General features: G+C 43.4%; 2 protein-coding genes and 1 long non-coding RNA gene across 3 annotated transcripts; 2 read left to right on the top strand and 1 right to left on the bottom strand.

Annotated features, from left to right (window-relative positions):
- Positions 1–2,880: 2,880 nt before the first annotated feature.
- On the bottom strand, positions 2,881–9,235 carry LOC136992409 (uncharacterized). Its single transcript, XR_010884639.1, has 3 exons — positions 9,182–9,235; positions 8,795–8,902; positions 2,881–3,024 (listed from the first exon to the last, which is right to left on the bottom strand). It is a non-coding gene; the product is annotated as an uncharacterized lncRNA (long non-coding RNA).
- SRGN (serglycin) lies at positions 4,293–7,609 on the top strand. Its single transcript, XM_013945632.2, has 3 exons — positions 4,293–4,531; positions 6,011–6,158; positions 7,255–7,609. The coding sequence occupies exons 1-3, from the start codon at positions 4,441–4,443 to the stop codon at positions 7,466–7,468; spliced, it is 453 nt and encodes a 150-aa protein (XP_013801086.1). The 5' UTR covers positions 4,293–4,440; the 3' UTR covers positions 7,469–7,609.
- A 230-nt stretch (positions 9,236–9,465) lies between the features above and the next one.
- On the top strand, positions 9,466–22,960 carry VPS26A (VPS26 retromer complex component A). The gene is made up of 9 exons (XM_067299742.1): positions 9,466–9,551; positions 12,530–12,679; positions 14,299–14,374; positions 16,381–16,537; positions 17,486–17,650; positions 18,109–18,215; positions 19,355–19,423; positions 20,270–20,412; positions 21,212–22,960. The coding sequence occupies exons 1-9, from the start codon at positions 9,549–9,551 to the stop codon at positions 21,323–21,325; spliced, it is 984 nt and encodes a 327-aa protein (XP_067155843.1). The 5' UTR covers positions 9,466–9,548; the 3' UTR covers positions 21,326–22,960.
- Positions 22,961–23,820: the final 860 nt, after the last annotated feature.

Below are 23,820 nucleotides of genomic sequence, written 5' to 3'. Positions count from 1 at the left end.
GGGTACCGGCCCGGGAGCTGTGTGTGCCCCGCGGCCATGTGCACGGCCGCGTGGAGGTGAGCTGCTGTCGGGACGGCTAAAACGGTGGCGAGCAGCCAGATAAACCCTGGGATCCCCTGGCAGCTGGGGAAAAGCCTGGCGCCTTTTCGGGCTGGAGCGGGTCAGGGGTTCGTATCCACCCAAGAGCTGTTCGATATCAGAAATGCCCTCATTATATCCCTCGGGATTGGCTGAAATGTGCCTGCTGGGAATTAAATCTCTTAACTCCCCCCGCAGTCGATGGCAGAATAGATGTCCCCACGCTGGGCACTCTCGCGGTGCGATCCCAAATCAGCAATGTCGCCAAATCGCTTGTTGCTCCCGAAGTGACCTGGGAGATGAACAGCCCTGGGAGTTGTGACTGAGGAGCTATTTATCTTTTTACATTTGAAATGTTGTGGCTTTTTTCTGCTTAGTGGTTATTTCTGGATTTTTCAGATGTATAGCAGAGTCCTGAGCGGCTGAGTGAGGGGTCAGGCACATGGTGTTGAAGCAACTCTTTCTCTCCCTTCTTCCTCCAAAATTAATGCCGTAGAAAAATGCAAAGCTCTTAATCTGCTTTACATGTGATTTGAAATAATGGCAGTGCTTCAGCACAGGGCTCATAGGCAACACTTAAGGGGCGAGAGCAATTGGTGGGAAATGTGACATTCACACAAAACAACAGCCAGGGCGTGCGCAGAGATGGGGGCATTTTTATAGTGTTGGTGCAATACTGGACATCCTCTCTCCGACGCTGAAGTGAGAATGCCTGCGAAGAGCTGGATTCTCAAGTATCTGCTCTGGATCTATTTTTTTCCTTTTGTGGGTCTATTACATTGTGGGATTTAATCTTCCAATATATACACAGGAAATACATAAGAGGAATGTTATCCTATGAATCTTCTTCACAGTTTCTGAGAGGTACCAGATCTCCAGGTAGCTGATCCAGGTACAGTGACTCCCTCCGCAGTGGGTTTAAAATATTTGACTTAAAAAAAAATTCTCTCTCTTAAGCTCTGACACTCGTACAATTGCACATTTCAAGGTTACAGTTCTTGTACAGTATTAGCATACAAGCTGTTTTCTACTGAAAAAATGAAAAGTTCATTAACTTTCTGCAATTCACGCTTTCTTCTCAAGATCACTTTTAAAAATTATTTCTGTAATTATTTGCATTTTACGTACTGAGTGACTTGCCAAGAGGTCTATAATTGCCCCATATTCCTAGGGAATACCATGATGGTCCACAAAACGGGAAAGTTTTACTGTTAGGAATTATCCATCCTAAATCAGCTTACAGCCAAACTAGCACAGGCAGCAGCTGAGCTCCTGTGGCTGATCCCTCCGGCGGGGCCCTGGGACAGCACTAGCCCTGCTGAGCCTCCCTGGCGGATGCTTTGGGGCCAAACCTCTGTTATTTTGGTGACGAAGATGCTCCTGCTCTAAAATGGCCGTGAAAAGCCCCAAGAGTGTGGCAACCCGAGCTGAAAATCAGCGCTCAAACCTGTTTTCTGGCCTACTTTACGCAGGTATAAACAAGGTTCTCCGCAGGGTGGAAGAGTGGAAAATGTGCTTTGGTCGTCCGATGGGTTGCTAATTGTAAAACAGACAATCTCATTTCCTGGGGTGCTCTGCCGACATAGAAGAAAATAACAGAACTGTTTTTTTGCTGGTAGGCAAAACTGCTGGTGCTACAAGTTCCCGCTGCCTGATGGTACCTAGCAGATAACACAGTGCTGAGATCCCCCTCCAGATACGCGTTGCTGCACCTGCCGCCTGCCTCAAGAAAGCTCTGCCCGCTCTCCTTGCCCCTCACCGAGCCCCCCAATCCCACTGTCAGCAAGGGGTGAGGGAAAAGACGTTGGCGTTTGGTAGTAATTATTTGCATTTTGGGAATTATTTGCACGGTGGGAATTGCTCTTGCCGCACCACACAAGGGCTCTGCTGTTGATGCCCCAGGATTTTCAGTATCAGGGTGGAAAAAACAATGAACTACTGCAAAAATGCAGAAAGAGGTTGAAGGCTTGTGTGTGTGTGTGTGTGCGCGTATGTGGTTATTTGTTCACGCTGGAAACGCAGAAGAGCTCTTCATTCTGCTCCATCCCACACTGCCTGCCCATGATCAGTGGAAAATCAGTGGTGTTGCTGCAGGAGCAATTTCTGTGACCCAACATGAGCTGAGGCTGATAAACTCTCATCACACATTTGCTTGGTTTCCTATTGATGTTGAGCACCACTTAGAGAGAGGAAAAGAAAAAAAAGTTCACACTAAAAATAGGAAGTAGAAAATGGGCTGGTAAGAGCAACTGCTGAATGTGGTCAGCTGCCGAGGTGCAAATCGTTTCTATGTTCTCGCAAGCCGGCCCCGGATGGGGAGTGAAGGGAGCCGGTTCCTGCGAGCACCAGAAATCCCTCCTCCAGGCAATGGGCGGGCAGGAAGGGAGCATTGGAGCAGGGAAGGGCTTCTTCCCCGACAGCATAATTTTACTGAAAAGCAACAGGCAAACCGCCTTTAAAAGTGCCTGGCAATAGCTGGGTGGAGGGGGAGGGGGAAAGGTGTGGTGTAGCCCTGTAGAAGGTGGTAAAAGGGGGCTCTTCCCCAAAATATTGAGTCACTGGTTTGTGGGAGAATTACTACATACTATAGCATGGTTGGTTTGAGTCCATTATTTTTCCTGCTCTGGAAAAACATATCCTGAGGTTCACAACAAATTGCATCAAATGCTGAAGAGCGACTCCTAGACCTGATAGTAAATCACAGTCCTGTGAGCGGCAGCTCCCACAAAGGTTTCTTCTGTTGCTGGTGGGGTGGCCGCGGCACATAGGTGACCCTGGAAAGTCACCACCCAGCCCCAAATCATGGTCTGGAGTCTTGGTGGACTTTCCAGAGCATAGAAATAGATGAGTATACTCACAGTATCAGCCACAGCATCATCTGGAGTGCTGGTGGTGTGTTAGGGCCACACATCGTTGTCCCAATTAATTCAGCAACTAATGATATGACTAAAAAAAAAAAAATTAGATAACTTTGTTGTATGTAATTTATTCTTAAATAAACTCAAGCCTGGCAGGTTAAAGCTAAACTAAGAGGTAAGCAAAAGGTATAAACTAGCTTAAATCTATATATCTATATGAGGAAATACTTTTTCACTGTGATGGTGACAGAGCACTGGAACAGGTTGCCCAGAGAGGTTGTGGAGTCTCCTTCTCTGGAGATATTCAAAACACGCCTGGATGCAATCCTGTGCAACGTGCTCTAGGTGACCCTGCTTGAGAGGGGGGCTGGACTAGATGATCTCCAGAGGTCCCTTCCAACCTCAGCCATTCTGTGATTCTGTGATAACAGCTTTGAGGGGCTTAACTGCAGTGCCAGTTTTGCATGTTGATGAATTTGCAAATTGTTTCTAAATCTGGCACTGTTTAGGAAAACTACAATCAGGAAAACAAATTCAATGACTGGCAGAACCACTGGGTCAAAATGCACTATGCCACTGCACTGAGTTGTGTCAGTTCTCAGGCACCTGTAGCAACCTGTATCTTCTAGGGCTTCACACTTAGTGTCACGCAGAGGAAAGGTGGGTATTGCCTGTACCCTCAGATGTTTTAGACCTCCTGTTCTAGCTACAGCCCCTGTTAATGCGCTGACCCTCAGTGCCACCCTGTCAGATAAATGCTGGGGGCTGATGTGCAGCCCTGAGAGGGGTCCAAGCGCCCAGGAGATCAGCTGGCCAAATGGGAACGCCAAAAACCCACGTGACAGGGCTGGCTACCTGGCTGTGTAGAGGAAGAGCTCCTCTCTCTTAGCTGTTTTTCTCACTTTCCCCTTACTGGTGTGAGTGATATGGATGGTGTCAGGATTTCCACTCTGAATTAAAACATTTTTTCATTTCTGCTCTGAGTATCTAAGTTCCCACCTTCAAATAAGAAAAAAAAGAAAAGAAGAAAAAACAATTGGCGTGCGGTTCCTGAAATAACTTATGTCTGCGAGGAAAGATTATTTCCCATTGGGTACCACTGCCGGGTTCCCGCTGCAAACAGCAGGCTTCAAACCTCCCCAGTGCCGGCACAGTTGGCTGGAAGGTGGGACATGAACCACAGCTTTTTCTCTCCAGAGGAAACGGCGACCACGCGGAGCCCTCCGCTTTGGGGCTGGCTCATGCGAGCCGGGGGGAGTGGGCAGGCTTGGACCCTGGGCGTCCCCCTCCCCAGCCTGCCCGCTCTGGCCAAGGGTCACCTTCTCCCTCGGGTAAAATTGGAGACGAAGGCGCTGGGGATTTTCTGTAGATGCCTCACTTGAGTCAAGCAGGAAGCCGTGACGCAGGTTATGGGCTGGGTCTGAGGTTTTGGAAACCTTTTCTATGAGCCGAGCTCCTGGCCTTGCTGTATTTCTCGTGTGTGAAGCCGCGGCGAAGGCTGGCAATGCAGGCCAAGATGCAGCTCCTGATCGGGTGCAACGGGAGGATTTTCATGGCTCTCTGTATAATCCTCTTTGTGGCATACACGGCGCAAGGTAAAACGGGGAGCGGTTGTTCTCTGTAATCCTCTTTCTGAGCTATGTGGTGTAGGCCAAGGGTGCAACCTCTGAATTTCAGGAAAAATACTTGAGACTGATCTTCTTGTAGCAGTAACAAAATCTGCTTCTAAAACAAAAACTGTTTTGCTAACATTTTGTGAGGGAGATTATAAGAAAAGATGTCTTTTGCAAGTGGACCATTTCTGTGTCCCCCACCCAGCCTCTATGGGTAAAAGGCTTCATAAAAAAAGTTACTGAAATTAGTTTAATATCTATTTTTTAACTAGCTGTTTCATAGCATCTCATTTATGTAACTATTATTCACTAATCTAATTACGGACAAAGTATGTAACAGCTCCCATGTTATAACTCTACTTCTATTTTTTGAGGGAGGAAAAGGAAATTAATGAGGAAATTAAACGTTTGATTCTGTACAGCAAAAAAATTGCGACACACAGTACTAAACCAACCAAAAGGAAATGTTGATTCATGATGACATGTACTCTGTGGATTTGTTTCTTGCAAGAGAGAACTACTTTTCAAGCATGTATAGTATAATTTTTCCCCAAACAAGGCTATAATGGTGACAGGTATCTACCACTCTTTCTGCTCTGAGGCTCACCTTTGACAGATGATGGTCTGCTTTTTGCATGTCATTTATTTGCAAATTATTCTGCTGCACTAGTTTATTTTTTGCCACTTTTATGGAAAAAATCCTCTTACTAATATGCTAACAGAGGAAAATAAATATGAAAAGGGAAATATGTTATAAAAGGAGCATGAAATGATGCCTGTGAGATATTCTTTCTCTTACAGAAGCGAGTAGGAGGTGGCTGAAAGTCATCTTGTACATTATGGTAATATGTAGGGCGAGAGAGAACTGTAATTACAGAAAGATATTCCCAAAGAACTGAGAAAAATTAGATAAAGTGCCAAAAGGAGGAGAAGTGCCAGGAGGCTTCAGAACACATTAATTAAGCGAGACCAAACGGAAGGATGAAATGCTGTTGTTTTTATCCTTATTTTGTGATCATTATTTTCTCCTTTCGATACTTTCTGAAAACTTCCTTCTCAGCAACAGTCCCGATGATGCATCCGGGGCGGGGGGGGGGGGGATGGGGACCAGAAATGAAACTGTCAGTTTACTTAATTTTAAAGAAGCATCTGGTAAATGTCTGAATCACCTATTTTCCCCAGACTTGCTTCAGAGGCTCCCTGACAGCACACTTGCTCAATTCCCAAATCCACTTGTTGGTTGCCCTTTGGGCGCCTTGAGTTTTGGGTTCCTTGGCCGAAACTCATCCCATTGAGCGTACGGGACTGGAGGGGTCAGGGATTCGTTTGCTTTTCTGCAGCTGAGCAAATGCGGTCGTGCAAATTACTTTGCTCCTGTAAAGTTTAACAGGTGCTCCCCAAGTTGGCAGGTCACGGCGGTGGCTCGGGTCCGTGTGAGTAACGTCTCGCTGCTTTGTGCAGGTGTGCCACTGCAGAAGGCGAGATACAAGCGGGTGAGGTGCAGACCAGATGCCTGGTCTGCCAACTGCATCGAGGAGAAAGGGCCCTGGTTTTACACGCCCGAAGGTGGAGCCAACCGCATCCTGCCGCCCATGGCTGATCCCTCTCTGTAAGTTCCTGCACTGTACCTTCACAATTCACGCTGGCACCGAAAAATTTTCAGTATTCCCATCTCAAGTAGTCAGGCAAGAAGTATGTGAGTGGAAAGGTGAAGTTTGAGGAACAAATCCCACTGCTTGGCGAGCGAGTGAAAATCACCATGCCCTGGGCAACTCAGCTAGGGCATTTATCGGTGTCATGAGTTTTCATGAGTTCAAAGCTAATGGGAGAAAGATCTACCAAAGACCACTGATACAGAGGCATCACCTCTGGGCGAGAAAACCTTTACAGCATAAATTATCAGGCTGGTAGGGTATTTGGGGGAAGCGTCAATATACGCTTGGTCTTGTCTTACGCTTTTTGACTCCTTTTGGAGGATATTGGACAAGGCGGGCATTTGTCCTGTCGAGCGGAGACATCCTCACGCTCTCACCTCTGGAAGCTGGAGTGACAGCGGTGATGATGACAGCTTTAGAGTTGACTCATGCAGTGAAATGTTTGCCGCTAGTGAGATGGAGCTAAAATACCTTTTGAGAGGCTTCAGTGTATTAATTAAAAAAAAAAAAAGTATAAATAGGACTGTGACAGTGGCATTACTGGGGATCACGGTCACATGCTACAGCTTGGGCCCCACTTCAGGAGGAGGAGGTGGGCTCTTCTCCACATGCAGGTAGAAAGGGGAAACGTTGTTTCCTCTTCCCTGCGGTGGAGAGAAGTCCACATGCCGTTAAGTTTGTGGCTTGGATGCTGCTGTTTCAAGCTTTGCGGCAAGGCATGATTTCAAGGTTTCCCTTACAGCTATTCAGTGAGAGCAGCTAACCAGCAGCAGTAGCAGCAAATCCTCATGATGTGTTGAGTATTTTTTCTGCCTGCTGTTAAATCACTTGGCTGTGACCCTTTTAAAGGCTGGTTATTCCTGAGGCTCCCTTCCCAACAAAATCCCCCCCAAAAGCCTCCGGTGCTCACAGCTCTGCTGCTGACGCTTTTTTTCTTTGTAAACATGCTGTTCTTGGGGGTTTTGCAGCAGGACCAAGTGTCAGCTGGGGGCGAGAGTGGTGCTGTCCCATGCTAAACTTTGGCGTAAATGTTGCTGCTCCATGTTTCAGGATGAAGGACTACCAGGAGCTGGCCAGTATGTTTCCGCTTTCAGAAGACGAGTCCGGCTCTGGGTCTGAGGACGTGGCTGAAGTGGAGCAGGAGTCTGGGTCAGGGGCTGACTTCGGCAACGATTACCCCAGCATGAAGTTCCCCAACTTCTTGGTGGGCAAGCAAAAAAGCAAGCTGAAGCAGAAGCTCACAGAGGAGGATTTAATTCTGTAGGAGAGGAAACTTGGCCCTCATCGTAAAGATTGTGACCTTTCTCGTCTTCGGCACATCTTCTCTGGTGTATGACCAAATGTGATTACTCTCAGGACAAAACAGTTTTATACGAGTTCTAAATCAATAAAAACTGCCTTACAATCTCTATTGCTCTTATTCACTAAAAATCTGTATTCAGTCTGAACTTACTCTTTGCTTTTGAAGTGTAGGGTAGCCATCCAAATCAGGGGAAAATAGGATTTTAAAGGATCTGTCATAATCTTGTTTGTATAAATATTATGGCTGGCAAAAAAAAAAAAACCACCCAGTGGTAATAAATTAAAAATCTTTATTTAATGGGAATCAGCTGCACATTAACACAACTCAACTAATTATGTAAAATCAACTCAAACAGTTGCCTTTCATCTGACTTTCCTTAGATTATTTCCTTAAAAAGCACAAAATGTTGTGAACTGTTCTGGCACTATAGATGTTATTTCCTGTTACGAATGTAAGAATGGGTCTTCTTGTTACGGCTGGTCTGCTGCAGTGTAGCTTGTGCACTATTTTGGCTGCGTTATCTTAACAGAAGTTATGAGATTCTGTAAGGCAAAAACCATAACCCCCTTCTCCATTCTCTCCTTGTGACTTTTAACATCAGAAGTGGCCAACGAGCAAGTGCACCTGCCTTTCAAATCGCTGAATGGATTTTCCTGTGATGTCTGTATCTACCCACCTGTTATCCTAATAAAATCTAAATTAAACCATTTTTTTCTTAAGCATTAGACTGAGCTCTCGAAGCTGTGTGTGGTGAGCCCCTTGAGACATACAGTGCTTAAACGACAGTGCTTGCAGAAAGGGTTGCGGTCTGACACAAGAGCATCCCCAAAGTCTGCTGATTTCCAGCGGGAAGCTCTTCCAAATGATTTTCAAATCAGTTTTCCTAGGGGAAATGCGTAAATGTTGTATTTGGAGGGACAAATGCTGCATTTGGCAGCACTAACAAAAATACAGCTCCACAAAAGTCCACAGGACGGACACCACTGAGCATTTCTGGTTGCCTCCAGTAACATCTGCTCTCTAAAACGTGAAAAAAAAAAACCAAACCAAAACCAAAACCAAAAAAATAACTAAGTCAATAGACGTAATCATGTGCTTGCAAATGAGCTTACTTTTAGGTGCTTTTCTAGCTTGGACTTACTGCGCGAGTTGCAGAATTGAAACTGATGGCTGCTGAGCAGACAAGCGAGCGGTGAGCACCACCTAATATTGCCATCTGACGGCCAAACTACAGACCGACAATTCAAAATATCGGGCTTTCGGGTGTAACACCTTTCCTCTGTTTACCTGAAAGACTGATCTGGAAATAACATTTTCTCCGCGTCTTGGTCCACGTGCTGGGACATCAGCCCCTCATGCTCCGATCGCTGCGCAGAGGCGTGAATAAACGACAACCTGTTTGCCAAGAAAAAAAAAATGTGTTTTTTACTGATAGGTGCTTTCAAAGTTAGACAATTTGACGCAAAGTTCTTGATGGGTTCTTTTTTTTCCAACATAAAACCGAGTGCTTTGCTTTAACTCAAATGTATTACTATTCCATTTAAGCTAAATATAGAATGAGCTTGACTTAAGCAGAAATAAGTGGGTCCAAACAGCTTTCTGGCAGCTTAACTAAATCAGGATAAAATGACGTCTTTAGGTTACGAGTCTTTTGATTGCTGAGGAAGCTCATACCGTTTATTTAAACCTGTTACCGCCGCGTTTCTCTTAGGCGCTACACGAAGGTGAACGGAGTAAATCCCGCTCCCCCCCCCGCTATAAACAACGGATTAATTAAAATTTAACGGCCGGCCGGGCGCTGCCCCGCCCCCGCGGTGCGCATGCGCCGCTCTGCCCCCTCCCCCCCCTCCCGCCGGCGCTCCGACCCCGCCCGCCCCCAGGCCGGCCCCGGGCGGACACGGAGCGGGGAGGGGGCGGTCACGTGCCGGGAGGGGGGCGTGGCGCGGCCGCCTCTGAGGTCACATGACAGGGGCGCGGGCCGGAGCCGCCTCTGGTGCTGGTGCTGCCTGGGGTGGGAGTCGGCCGCCGCGGGGCCGCGACCATGGTGAGTGCGCGGGCGCGCGCGCCCCGCTCCCCGCCCTCCCCCTGCAGCCGCGAGACCCCAACGGCCGTTGGGCAGCGCGCGGCGCCCCCTCCCCTCCTCCCCCCGCGCCGCGCGCCGGCCCTGAGGCGGCGGCGGCCTGGGCCGGGCGCCTCCTCCTCCTCCTCCTCCTCCCCCTCCTCCCCCCCCACCTGTGGCTGCGCGGGGCGGGGGGAGCCGCCGCCCGCCCTCGCCCCTCTCCGCGGGCACCGGCGGCCGTTTGCCCCCCCCCCCTCCCCGGCGCCGCGTGGCGCTCCCTGCCCTCTGCCGCCGCCGGGAGGGAGGGAGGGAGCCTCGCCGGCACCGGGCCGGCGCCCCCGGGCTGCGTCACACGGCGGCGCGGCCGCCCGGGGCCGCCGCCGAGGGTCCCGCCGCGGAAGCGGGCGCGGGGCTTTCTTGTTCTGTTGGCGCTCCTGCCGCCTGCGGAGCGGCGCCGGGGACGTGCCCTCGCCGCGCCCCGCTGCGCCCGCGCCCCTTCCAGTGCCTGGCGTCGCCGGGGGACTCGGCTTCTGGGCGGGCTGCGCACCTGGCCTCCGAGGGGCTTTGGGGCAAAATCCGCCCGAAAGTGCCTGCCAGTCTTTCAGCAGCCTCTGTGAGGCGGCAGCCCTTTAAGTGACCGCAGTTATTAATCCTGCTGGGCTGTTGAAATAGCTGCCACTTTGTGTCCCTGGTAGATTTGGCTTAGATGAAGTGCTTAATGCACTGTGCTGTATAGATTTTTTCTTTTTTTTACTTAAAGAATCAGCTGGATCAATGCATTGTGAGTTTCTGAAGCGTGTGCGTTCCTTAATGTCCGTCTCTGTTGGACAGACAGGCTTTTTAGGGCTCCGTGTGGAGCCGAGGCTGGGATTTCTGAACAGCTTTTCAGCTTCCAGCAGACTTGCAGCTCCTTAGTACAGCTATAACATGTAAGGAATTAACACAGACCAACTTGAGTCCTGATGTAGCAAGTAATGTTGCTGTGTTGTACATGTGGCGAAAGGTCCTCCATACACAGAGTCTTAAGAAGCGATACGCTACTGATGTTAGGTCTGGCTGACTGCGTTAGATGATGGTACAGCTTTGTAATTTGGAAGCTACTGTGGGAGCATCTTGTATGATGTATACTGTAAAGGTAATGTGCTTCCCTGTTTAGTTTGGCAATGGGGGAAGTGGAAGGCTAAGCTGGAAAATAAGTACAGGGTTGTTAAGAAAAGGAAAAGGGCATGCCCAAAGTAACCTATGTAACAATTTAAAGTAGTCTAAAGACTGAGAATTCTTGCTGAAGTTTTCTTTTCTTTCTCTCTTCCCTTCTCCCAGGAGCTGAAAATCAAGAACAGTGCTAGTGTGTGGTCATTTAAAAAAAAAAAAAAAGCAATGAATGCAAATATGTGCTTGGCAGAGACTTGGAGGACCCTTCAGTCTTAGGTTTAACCTCCTTGTGGACTGTGCTTTTGCTTTCCTCTGAGAATGTGAAGTAGATGTAACTAATCTAGGCTTCAGTTACAGAATTATATGCATCTTCACGGACTGAACTAGGGCCATTTGCTATCTGAACGAGTACACAGTCAGTTTAGTCTTGCTTGAATTGCTGTTTCATAGCTCAAAATTGCACAATGCCTTTGCTTGACTTGTAGGGGTAAGCAAAACAGTTCCTCAATATTGCTGTTACTGGGGCAGTAGCATTCACATCATCAAACTTTCTTCCATTTTTTTTTTTCTCTTAGCACTGCACTTGAAACTTCAGGTCCCCCAAAATATTTTGAACATGTTCTTAATTCCTTAGTTCTTGACATTAAATTTGTGAAGTTCACTGAGAACTAATTTGTAATTTCTTTCAAAAAAGAGAAGTCACAATGAGTTACTGAACTGTTGTCTGCTTTAGTACATCAAAGAAGATTAATGGATTAAGCTGGAGAAATGTGGGCTTTTGTACTAATCTTGTTGAGTTCACATACAGCTGCTAACATGTTTTTCAGTTTCTTGTAAGAAATGCTTGTACAAGGTCAAAGGATGATCTTTCTTAGCTTCTTGTATTTGATGCTGGTCAGAAGCTCATGCCTAGCGAAGGCTTTTGTAAGGCCAGGGTGAACGTTTAATACTTCTCCACAATATTGCTTTAGGTGCCAGTATGTTGTGGTCTGAGAGCTTCCTGGGCCGGAGGTGATACTTTTACGTTCAATAATCCCTGATGGATATGCCCCCGTTGAACCCATGTAAACTTCTAACATCCACTGTATCTGCTGGCAGAGCAATAAAGCTGAACTACACTATGTGAGGAGCCACTGTCTTTTGATCCTGCTACTGCAGGACCTTCATTTAATTTGATAGGAGGAATTTGATAGGCTTTTGTTATATTCCCTGTTAGCTGTTTTTTTTTCCCCAGACTGAAGCATCCTAGTTTGCTTTGTTATTCCTTCAACTTTTACTGCTGTTTATACAGCAAGTTACAGTGGGTATAAAACAGTAAGTAATTTTTTTGCAGAACATTGCAAATCTTAAATCTGATGGGATCAATTTGTTAGCAAGATAAGTTTTTTTTTTTTTTTTGGAGTATGATTAAGTGATTAATTTTTGAAAGTGAAATCAGTGATTTAATAGTAAATAGGAAGAGAAACTTTGCAGTGGCAGAAGCCAAAGTCGCGATTGCAGCAGTGATAGTATTTATTTTAGTAGTATCTTAATGGAATAGTAGTAATGGTACTTACACTGTGTGCTTTGTTATAAACGTTATATTTTGTAAGAGCTGCTTCTCCTTGTTACTGATCCTATTTCAGTTATTTTCTAGACAAACAATTGTCCTGTGTTGTCATGATATTTCTTGAGTCTTTAATACAGAACAGTCTTGTAGTGGATATGCAGACTTCTTCCCCAATTTAGAGTGTACAGCTGCAAGTAAATACCACTCTTTAAAAACTGGAATGTTTACTGTGTAGTAACTTATCTAATTATTCTTATTTCAGAGTTTTCTTGGAGGCTTTTTTGGTCCTGTTTGTGAGATTGATGTTGTTCTTAATGATGCTGAAACACGAAAAACAGCAGAAATCAAAACAGAAGATGGTAAAGTAGAAAAGCATTATCTCTTCTATGATGGCGAGTCTGTTTCAGGAAAGGTAATCTTTTTTTATTTTTTTTGATGCCTATGAATTGCTCTACTGATTCTGGTATGTGCATACATATAGGAGGTTAAATGATAACTGATATAGGCAACAGCTGGAACTGGAATCGCAGCTTGTGTTGCTATTCAAAGAAAAAACACTGTTTTCCTATATCTGGTCTTTCCAGCCATAGTTACTGAGGAAACTGACAAAACTGAACCTTTCCAATGGTTTGTTGCTGCTGGTTTGCCTCTACTTATCCTGTCTTTATGGAGAAGCTGTTTGTGCAATTATGTGCAATCTTGTCATTGGTTTTGACAAGAAAACTATTCCCAACTGGATCTCCTCCTTTCTTCTACTCTGCTCTTCCCTGTAAACTCCAAAATCCATAATGTCTCACATGTAACAGTAATTATTGGCTGATGCAGCTGACTAGCTTTGCATATCCTGAAGCCAAGCCTTATGCTTCATGCCCTGAGGTTGTTTCTGGAATTGCATCAGAGGAGCAACATATTAAGTTCAGCTGGCTGCCCAGTCCATGGGAGTTTTTCTGGTTGAAAAAAGAATGAAGTTAAGATTGCCAGAAGGATTCCTCATCTTTCAGTATTGCACCTAGGAACTCCTTGTGATCCCTCTGGTTCTACTAGAGCCATTCTCATTCTCTGAATGTTTCTGTTCTAATCTGCTTTTCCTCCTAGAAGCTTGGGCCAGATGTTGGGTTCTGGGATTGACTTCTAAATACCTACTTCAGTCTTAACTAATCTATTGCTACTGGGCATCTTCCTGCTCTTCAGATGTCTTTCCATGTTATGAGCTTGATTCTCTAGAAAGATCCTTTCAGGGATGTGAAACTCTCACAAGATAGGCCTCAAACTCAGGGAGCAGAGGAACTAGCTCTCATGTGTTCACTGGTCTAAGGACTTCTCGCTTATATCAGCGACTCCTGAGATGTGCCTGATGAGTTTTGACTAATCCAATCACAACTGGATCAGGAGGTTTGGAAGACCAGTGACTTGTTGGGCACCTTCCCTCTGCCTCTCCATTTCTTCTTCTTTTCACCACAAAGGCAGATTGTCCATGTGGTTTACTTGCACTCAGATATCATTGATATACTGGTATGAAGGTCCTGATAGTAGGTTTGATTGTCTGTTGTTTTTTGCTTTGACTTCTCTAAAACTTCTGCTGAGGAAGGGACTTAAATTCACTTGATTTGAAAGGAATACATGTCATGACAGTCTTTTTGTTTTGGACACGTCAGTGTGACTGTCAGAAGATGTTTTGAAGATCTCGGCCTTCCAAGATGGTAAGAGGGTCATGGCTGGCTTGTGTGAACTCTACTGAAGCTCTGGCTTAGTCTTCTATTTGTGGGACTTGGGGATTTCAGACCTATTTATCAAATGTAGTCACATGGATGGTTAGATCTTTCTTATATGCTTTACTGATGCTTTGGTAGGTGATGCTTAATTTTCTCATCAACTGTTTAATTTGTTTGCCTTCAAGCTCAGCTGGTACTGTTAAGGAGAAGGTCTCAGTCTTCATGGGCATGTTTTAATAATGTATTTTTCTCTTTCACTTTACTACCTGATCTTAGTAAAGTGTTTAAAACTCTAACTGGTACTTTTTTGCTTTGGTAGGTGAATGTCATCTCTAAGCAGCATGGGAAGAGACTAGAGCACCAAGGAATTAGAATTGAATTTGTAGGGCAAATTGGTGAGTTTTGAAGCTATAAAGGGGATGTTAGGTAGGTGTGGTTTATGGAACTTTGCTTTTGTGACTGATAGCAGTCTGGCTCAACCATCCCAACCTGATCAGGTTAGTGTATGACAAGTGCCAAAGGAAGTATTACCTACTCACTTTAACACAGGTGATATACTGCTTTGTGCTAGTCAGAAAATTAATGGGCGGGAGGACTGGGATGAGGAGTATTCTGTCTGTTGGAGGCTGGTTGAGAAGCTGAATGAAAGCCATTAGGGATTTCTGAAAACTAAATGTGGCCATGGTACACATGGCTTCTGCCTCACATATTTCAGACTATACATTTTTAAGTTAAAAACACCCCTGAAAATAACTGTAAATGAATGACCTTGATATTAAAACTGGGGCCGAACTACTTTTTTTTTGTTTTTCTTCTTTCTGCCTATGCTTGGTTTCATCTGTATTTGAGGTTCCAAACCAAAATGTCAGCTGTACCTGTTTTGCTAGATCTCTTAATTCTAGCCTTTAATTCTGGACCTGGAAGAAGAGGCATAGGAAAAAAAAAAAAAAAAAGATGGAGCAGCCTACAGTGAGATTTTTCTGGAAATAATTCTGTGGTGGTTGGTTTTCTAAAGCATAGTTGTATACTGATGACAAAATAGGATTGCAACTTCAGAAGATCACTGCTCTTTCTAACAAGATTATGTGGTGTTCACATTAAAAATATCAGTTTCTTAAAACTGTCCAGATCTGGCTGGATCTTGATCACATCTAACCTCTTTTCACCAGCCGAGCTAATCTTTGTGTCCTTAGCTTGATGCTAAAATTCCCTCTTTCTCTAATAGAGGGCTGTTTGCATTGGTGTCCCCCTTTGAAATTCATCTTCAAGTTTCAGCCTCATACAGTTGACTTTGAATTCTCACAAATTCTCTATTTTTGATCAGCCATTAGGCTCCAGTTCCCTGTGTGAGAACTGTTATACAGCAGGTGTGACTGACTTCTGACACCTGGTACTCTGTGCTTTGAGATTTTGATCAGTGGTGATGTAAAAGCAAACTTTCAGAATAAAGCAGCAGTGCAATGGGAATGAAAAGCTTGGATATGTCAATCTCAGTGCTTGTTGTCCTCTAATAGCTCTGCTGATTGTTTTTAATCTGCTTTGATGCATAGATTTTTATTTGCTAAACTTCCAGTTGATGTAGTGAATTTTGTTTCTAGGCATCTTGCTGTAGTGTTAAAGTTTAAAATTTCTCAAGGAGTTATGGAGAAGCGGCTTATTTTAAGCCACTGCTCTTTGTACTTGTTCGTGTTTTCTTGCACCTTCTATTAAATTGAATTAATATAGTAATACACCACAGTATTGTGATGTTTTGTTTCTCTGCCTTACTTGGAGACTAGCTCCAGCTGCATGTCACAGGCTTATTTTAAACAAACTCTTCAGAGTACAACTTTTCTGACTTGCACAAAAAGTATTGGATTTGCAATGGTAAATAAACTTTGTTATTTAAACATTTGTCATAGCAAACAAAGTGCACCTTAGTTTGTTTGTAGTCGTTTTGGAAAATAAACAGTTACTAGTTAAAATGTCTGTCTCTAGCAAATCAGCAATGATAAACTGAAGTTGAGGATGTGTTCAGTTCACTTGTATTCTTTTCTGGAGTGCCTCAATCTATATAAAATAAATTCCAGAAGCTAAAATCAGGCAGTGCTAATTACAAAGGCTGCAAGGCAAGAAATACTTTGTTAGCTGGACTAGCATAAAAAACATAACGTTAGTGAAGCTTGAAATAATTGTTCTTTGCCTTGCATGTGGTACTTTAGAAATACTTACTGTAGGTTGTTGAAGCTGAAAATAACTTTGAAAAACTGGATAAAACTTTTTGACAGATGTGTGTCACTTTGATCTGGAAGTAGTTGCTTCCTTTCTCCTTTCCTGCCTGCTTCTGCCAAATTAGAGAAAAAGTTTTGTTTGCTAAAAGTAAATACTGAAACACGCTTTCTTTTGACTTCCTCAACTTTAGAGCTCTTCAATGACAAAAGTAATACTCATGAATTTGTAAACTTAGTAAAAGAACTGGCCTTACCTGGAGAACTGACCCAGAGCAGAAGCTATGACTTTGAATTCATGCAGGTTGAGAAGCCATACGAGTCGTACATTGGTGCCAACGTCAGGCTGAGGTTTGTAACTGACAAGTGCTCCCCCTAAGCAAATTCTATAATTTAACAGTTGTGCTCCTTCTTCCTCTCTTCCTTTCCCCCCTCTTCCCCCCTCCCCCCCCCAAAAAAGAGGGCCAATTTCACTGCTATCCTGAGAGTAAAACTATAGTGAGAATAATAGTGCATGATTGGCTTTTGTGAACTTTAACAACATCAAAACGAACTGTTGAAATGTATAAATGGCAGCCTAAGGATTTGATGATGAGAGTTACCTTGTGGCTCATTTTCAAGTGCTAAACTAGTCCCTGGTGTTTTGATTTGGGTTGGAAAGGGGCAGAAAAATCTATCTTTTCACGTAATTCTTAAAAATAAGTCACTTTGATACTGGATGTTTTTTCCCCCCCCCCAAACTGGAATGTTGTGCTTTGAATGCACAGTGCAAATAAGCTTTTATGTAAAAGCCGTTGTGTTCCAGTGACTTGCACCAGTGCAAGGAAAATAACAGTTAACATGTGACAGTGAAATATGATGGGTGTCTATGCTCATTATTTTGGTGGGTGGGCAATAGAAGCAGTGAGAGTGGTGCCCACAGAGGGTGTGGGTTTTTTGTCCTTCACCTCTCTGTATTTTGGATTTCAAGTCAGACGTGTAACAGCCAATAACTAGTGTGCCTTGACTGGAGGTGTTGAGAATCTGTTATGATGTAGCTTTTTCTACTTTATTTAGAATTGTTCCGTTTTGTTTATACGGATCCAGTTCTTTCAGTTGAATCATGTAAAGACAGTCCATGTCTCCCTTAAAATTCTACCTAAAAAACATTGTGTATTTTTTTTTGTCTTGCTCCTTTCTGCTCAGTCTTAAGAGAGAATGTTCTCTGGTCTTTCAAAGAACACCTGTATCTCAAAACATAAATGCCTTTCTTTATGTAATTCTGAATAATTCTGACCAACTTGGTGGCTTTTTTCCTAGGTATTTCCTAAAAGTGACAATAGTTAGACGGCTGTCAGACCTGGTAAAAGAGTATGATCTCATTGTTCACCAGCTTGCTACCTACCCAGATGTAAACAACTCAATTAAAATGGAAGTAGGCATTGAAGACTGCCTGCATATAGAGTTTGAATACAATAAATCTAAGTAAGTGTAACTTGGAGCAAAACACATCTAAGTAAATATCTGAGGAGAAAAATGTAGACTGCTGAATATTTGATGAGCAACCTGACACCCGGAGGTATTAAAAAAATGTAACGCATCATTTTCAATGATTATTATATTGAGTTGTTTGGCTAGTAATTATACAGTGGCCTTCTTTGAGAAATACTTGTCTCTTCTGCTTTCGGTACTAAAAGGAAGGTCAGCAGCAAATATTTAAGACTTGATTTCAAATAGCATTCATGCTATTTCAATATATAACTGCAGTACTTTACTGCAGTGATGGGAAGATGCTAATTGCCCTGGTCTGGCTGAGATGCTCATCTTGGGGAAGTAAGCTCAGAGTAATTAACAGGCAGATAAGGTAACTGCCTATATAACTTGTTTTTAAGAAGGTGTAAAAGATGTTTGTTTAATGAAAACCCTATTCTGTTCTCTTAAAGGTATCACTTAAAGGATGTGATTGTTGGAAAAATTTACTTCCTCTTAGTGAGAATAAAAATTCAGCACATGGAGTTGCAGCTGATCAAAAAGGAGATTACTGGAATTGGTAAGAGAAACAAAGGTCAAAGGAGATGGCAACTTGTATGCCAGTTGAGCTTAGGCAAATCTGGAGAGTGAGGTCAAAAAGTTCCAGTTTTGGCTGAAGTGATCTTCCATGTGCTTTCTATCACTGATGTTTGACTACAATTTGCAATTTGTGGCATCAGTAATTGTACTTAGTAGTCAACATTACTCAAGGTCTGCAGCTTGTTCTGGGATTGTGAACGTTGGGCTAGCTAGCTTTACAAATCTGAATCATTGCAAATGGAACTTGGGTGTAAATATGCATGAGCTTAAGCAGCCTTGATAGATAATGAACAAGGAAGAGGGTGTAAAATGTGTCTTGAAGAACCATTTACCTCCGCAGAGGTAATCTGGCAAAATGGACTTGGTAAAGAGTGGCATGAATACCTTTCACGCTCTGGAAGTATGTCACTTTGAGTCAGCCTAAAACTGATATGATGAAAATATCAAGAGGCTTTGAAGCAGCAACAGCTTGATCATTGCAGATCAGGCTTGCGCACCCTGGAGCTAGGGAGCCAGTAAGAGGCTGTGGCTCATGACTTCTTTTGCCAGTGCCTGGGGCCATAGTGAGCTGTTTGTGCAGAGAGTAAGAAAGCTTTCGTAGTCACAGGAAGGGCAGAAAGCTGCTCTTATTGCTGCTGCTGCCTTTTGTGGCTAAACTTGGCACTGCAACTTAACCATCCTAAGGTCTGGAGAAAGGTGCCTCTTTTGCTGGATGGTACCCCTTTAGGTTTCTAGTCTGATCGTGGCCTAGTAGTGTCAAAGTAAGTAGCACTGCCCTCCGAACATTTTCACAGGTGTTACCCTGCATGCTTCCCCATTATTCAAAGCCTTTGTACTGAGGGCTCCCTGGAAGCATTAGCTGCTGCCTCTTCCTTGTCAGTGTGGGGAAGAGAGAGTAAGAAGCAGACACTCTGCCCAGGAGATGACTTTACTGGCACTGTCTGTGTGTAACCGGTATATAAGGCAATGTTTTTCTTGCTTTGAAGACCTACGAAGGCAAGAAAAAAATGCAGTGTTCTGTAATTTGAATGCTGCAAAGTAGAAATTGCTGTGATAAAACTTTGTAAATACGTTAAAAACTGAAGAATGTGTTCTCAAAGTGAAAACTTGTTTGACCAGGACCCAGTACCACAACAGAGACTGAAACCATTGCAAAGTATGAAATAATGGATGGTGCACCAGTTAAAGGTAAATAATAGTGCTTCTATTTTGAAGGGGGAACACTCTGGGTTAAAACTGTTTGTCTCCCTTCCCTGCCTTTCCCTCTACCCCACCAGTCTGAAGCACAGGAGTTGACTTCTGTAAATTTTTCTTGGAGAAATTGTATTTCTCCTTAGGTTGCTGAAATGAGGGTGGATTTTTTTTTTTCATATTCAAAGCAGATATTTTCATTGACTTAGAGCATTTCACTTGATCCTAATAATTTGTCCCTGTTTACCATGCAAGTTCTGTGACTGCTCCATTTAGCACTTTAGTTCAAACTCCATTATGCTGAACTTCCTTGTAGATATAGAGTCCTAGATATTGTTCCTTTTGTCTTGCCTGGCTACCATGCTTCCACCTTTGATTTCACACTTGCCTCTGTAGGTTGTGTGTTTTATCAAGTGTCTGAGCTGTGCCTGCTTTCAGGATTCGGACATGCAAGTGCCATTAGGTGCCCTAGGCAGCAGCAGTACTGTGAAGGTGACTTGGTGGTGGAAGATGGTGTAACTTAGGCTTGATCTAAGCATGAAGGTTAAATTTGTTAGTCTAGACTGGCACTTCCAACTTGCAGGAGCTGGTGTTGATGACTGTGGAAAAGGCTTAAATGATCTGAAACCTAATGAAGTGTGAGTGACTTGTTGCCTAGAAGGCTCTTGTGAACTTCAGATCCTGGAAATCTGGTATTGCCTCCTAGGAAAGGAAGGGTCCCTGTTTTCAGAATGCAAAGACAGTGCTTGGGAAGCTAAGCTGCATTTATGTGTGAATGGCTTCTGAAACTGTTTAATGACACCCAGTTTTCAGGAACTTATTTTAAACTCTTTCCTCTTTAAGGTGAATCAATTCCTATAAGACTGTTCTTAGCAGGCTATGACCCAACTCCTACAATGAGAGATGTAAACAAAAAGTTTTCAGTGAGGTACTTCTTAAATCTAGTGCTTGTGGATGAAGAAGACAGACGATACTTCAAACAACAGGTATGGTCTCTAGGAATCTTGTTGCAGGAGTTATCTGGACTGTTGAATATGCTGCTTTAAATATTTGACACATTAGAAATCAACTGTGTTTCGTGTATGGCTCAGGTATTTCTGTTGTCTGGTGTATTGCAGTCTGTGCAGAAAATGCTAGCTTTAAAAAGAGGGAGCCATAAAGGAACTTTGCGGTATGAATACTCAGACAAATCTGTATTTAAAATGAGCTGCAGATGCATGTTTCCTTTTTTGTTTTTAAACTATTGCAGATTTCCCTTTACAGTAATAACTTGGGTTCAAAATGCAAAATTATACAAAGGATTAAGATGCTTGACTGAAATTCAGCAAAAGTTGAGGACATACAGAAGAAAAGAATGATGTGAAAAGGGTCACTGGAATAAAGCTATGTAGATCAGTCTTCCTTCTAAAGAATAGACAGGGCAATATAATTTAAAGTGGAAAACAAAAGGAGACTGGAGGATAATAAGGCTATGGTAGGCTTCAGATCTAGAGGAAAAGGAAGAAGAAAAAAATACTTTAACCCTTTATACTGTCTAAGTAGGGCTTAAAATAGCCTGGGAGGTGACTGCTGAGGATTGATCATAATAAATGTTCAGGCGTTAACTAAATATGTAAATTGAATTACCTGTCTCTTGTTTCTACCTTAGTTACAGAAAAGCACAATACAGTGACAATTCAGAGTTTTTTCAAAATTCTTTGCCTAGGCAGGTCTTATCGTAATGGTACTTGATACTTCTGGCTTAGTGCTGAATGGTTGATTCAAAAGTGTTTACTTTCTCAATAGGAAATAATTTTATGGAGAAAAGCTCCTGAGAAACTGAGGAAACAACGAACAAACTTTCACCAGCGATTTGAATCTCCAGAATCACAAGCATCTGCTGAGCAACCTGAAATGTGAACTGGTTTAAGATGAAAAACTCTCACAATGCTTCAGCAGGTTAAAGATGGCAGCAGCCTGTGGGAAACGAAGGCCAAAATTCCCATTACAACTGTCTTCCTTCATCTTGCAGTGCTGCATTTACCATACTACTAAAATATTCTTCAGTTAAACATTCAAGTATGTATATACATTTAAAATAAAGTGCTTTCTCAAACACTGGAACTTTCTTAAGCTACTATTTTATACTGCACATTTACTTTTATTTGATAATGTTATGCACTTGGATATGCATAAGCTTAAATCTAGTTATTTCCATGCATGGTAGGCTGGTATATTTGATTTTGCTGATCACCTGTATTGTGTAGACTAAAGCATTTCCCTTCTCCGTATTGTTTATTGCATGTCTCTTTCAAATGTTGCTTATCTGCATTTTTTTTGTTTTGAAACCACAGTAAGACAATTGACTAAATCACACTAAAAATCAAGGCTTACGATGGACTTCTTGCCCTAAAAGACTTCTAATTATCATGTTAGGGTTTAACTCAAACTGCATGTATATGCACTATGAATATGATAACTGTGGAGCCTTCAGCTGCCTTACCAAGGTTTTTAAGAAGCTTTGAGTCTGTTAGTAACAAAAAGTGTTAGTAAGCATCTCTTCCCCCCCCCCCCCCCCCCAAAAAAAAAAATTCTCATTCTACCGTACTTCTAAGCCTTTCATCTGAGTGACTGCTGACTTTTTAAGGGTCATTGCCTGGTAACTAGTCAAAGTGGAGATGTTCTCACTATTTCACTTTGAGGTGGTGAGTGGCTGAAATATGTGAAAGTAACTATCCCTTATTGATGAAACAAACACTGGTAACATTGATTATTTTGAAAATACACTATTATTCCTCCTGGATTCACACTTCCACTGTCTTCACAGTTTGTTTCCTCGCTGTCCTAATAGGAGAGGCAAAACATCCTCAAAGGACATCCTCCCGAGTCCATCGAGGCCTGTTACGAGGGTAAACAAGCTTTTTTGTGCTCTTCTAGAAAGGTATTTTGAAGCCAGGTGAGCTTCAAAACTATTGGAAGCTTGTCTAGCAAAGCAGATTGTTTGTCTTCATCATCTCACGGAGAAATAGCTTAAACAAGTTAGCCTTCATCTAGTCACAATTGAGCATGTAGTCTGTTATCAGACATGTGGCTTGGGCATAAAATGAAGCCTGCTGTGTGGAAGGCTACTTGCGCTTGTAGTTCACTTGGCCTTTAAACCAAGACTTTTCAACTTCAGTGCAAGTGTCATTGGTAACCTTACTTTATGAGTAAGTGAATAATTGAATTACATTTCTGTAAGAACTGTTTTATTACTATGGCACTTTGATAAAGCGGACGAAGATTCTGTGTACTTTATGCTAGGATACTTCTCTTCATGTGGATATCTTTGAGAGCAAACTTAACTCCCTCATGTAAGTGCCTGTTCAGAACTTAAAAAAAAAATTAAAAAAATTAAAAGCCAAATATTTTCATGGTCACTTGCATGTTGTAATCTGGAAATTATTCCAAGAGATTTTGAGAACAGATTGTACTTAACCAGCCTCAAATTGTGCAACCATGTATAATAAACAAGAGCTGCTATTTGAATTATTAAAATAGCTGTATTCTCACTAAGCACTGGGTTGTCTTTGTTAATTGGGATGTATGTTGTAACTTCTCTGAGCTCTGCCATTTGCAACAGGAGTGCATGTCACTGTATGGAAGAACACTTATAACTGAGGGAGTCTATGATAACCGAATTCATACATATTTAAAAAAAAAACCTGTTGTGATTCATTTGATCATAAGTAGAAAAGGACTTTAAGTGACAGCAGTGAAATGTATTAATGATCTGGACATAAAGACTCCCTGTGCCCTGCTCCTTTCTCTCTAGCACATGGTATCAAAGCGCAGAACATGCCTGCAGGCCAAATTTCTGTGTGTTGTTCTGGGGGCAAGCGTTGAGATGGCATGCGGACATAACTGCTATGCTGCTGCTAGCCTGGGAGCATGCCAAAAACGATGGGGATTTAGTGAATGTACCTACTCTTCCTACGTGGTAATTCCCTTCTTTGCACTACGTGTTCTATGTTGACACCAATGGGTGAGTCAACACACCACCTTTTTGCTGAAAAGCCTCAGTTTTTACTGGAATTCACCCTCAGTCATGTTTAAACCTGATACCGGCATAGGATGTTCTAATTTTTGAACCAAGCGGCCCAAGATTTCTTGGAGTATGTAGCTTCCTCACAGAAGAGGGACAGAAACAGGGCATGTTCCTAATAAAGTTGTCTTAAGAGCTGCTATGCCAAAGTTTCCTTCCTGGGAATGACTTGGGGTGGTTTTTTTTTCTCTCTTTTTTAAGCTGTGCTGCTGTAGCAGCTCCCGGTTCCCCTTCCCCCCCCCGGCGCTGGGGCCCGAGCTCCGCCGCCGCCATTTTCCCGCCGCTGCCTCCCGCCCCGCCCCGCCCCGCCCCGCCCCGCCCTGGCGGCGGC

This window comes from Apteryx mantelli, chromosome 7 (genome assembly GCF_036417845.1).
Source record: "Apteryx mantelli isolate bAptMan1 chromosome 7, bAptMan1.hap1, whole genome shotgun sequence".
NCBI classification, from domain to species: Eukaryota; Metazoa; Chordata; class Aves; order Apterygiformes; family Apterygidae; genus Apteryx; species Apteryx mantelli.
The sequence above is the reverse complement of the archived record's forward strand: the minus strand, read 5'-3'. Positions and strand labels throughout refer to the sequence as shown.

Bases quoted from the DNA above. Each gene is read 5' to 3' on its own strand.
- SRGN (XM_013945632.2), top strand. From the start codon at position 4,441: ATGCAGGCCAAGATGCAGCTCCTGATCGGGTGCAACGGGAGGATTTTC. The intron at 4,532-6,010 runs GTAAAACGGGGA...TGCTTTGTGCAG, and splicing joins TGTGGCATACACGGCGCAAG to GTGTGCCACTGCAGAAGGCG. The intron at 6,159-7,254 runs GTAAGTTCCTGC...TCCATGTTTCAG, and splicing joins CCCATGGCTGATCCCTCTCT to GATGAAGGACTACCAGGAGC.
- VPS26A (XM_067299742.1), top strand. The intron at 12,680-14,298 runs GTAATCTTTTTT...TTGCTTTGGTAG, and splicing joins GCGAGTCTGTTTCAGGAAAG to GTGAATGTCATCTCTAAGCA. The intron at 19,424-20,269 runs GTAAATAATAGT...TTCCTCTTTAAG, and splicing joins GGATGGTGCACCAGTTAAAG to GTGAATCAATTCCTATAAGA.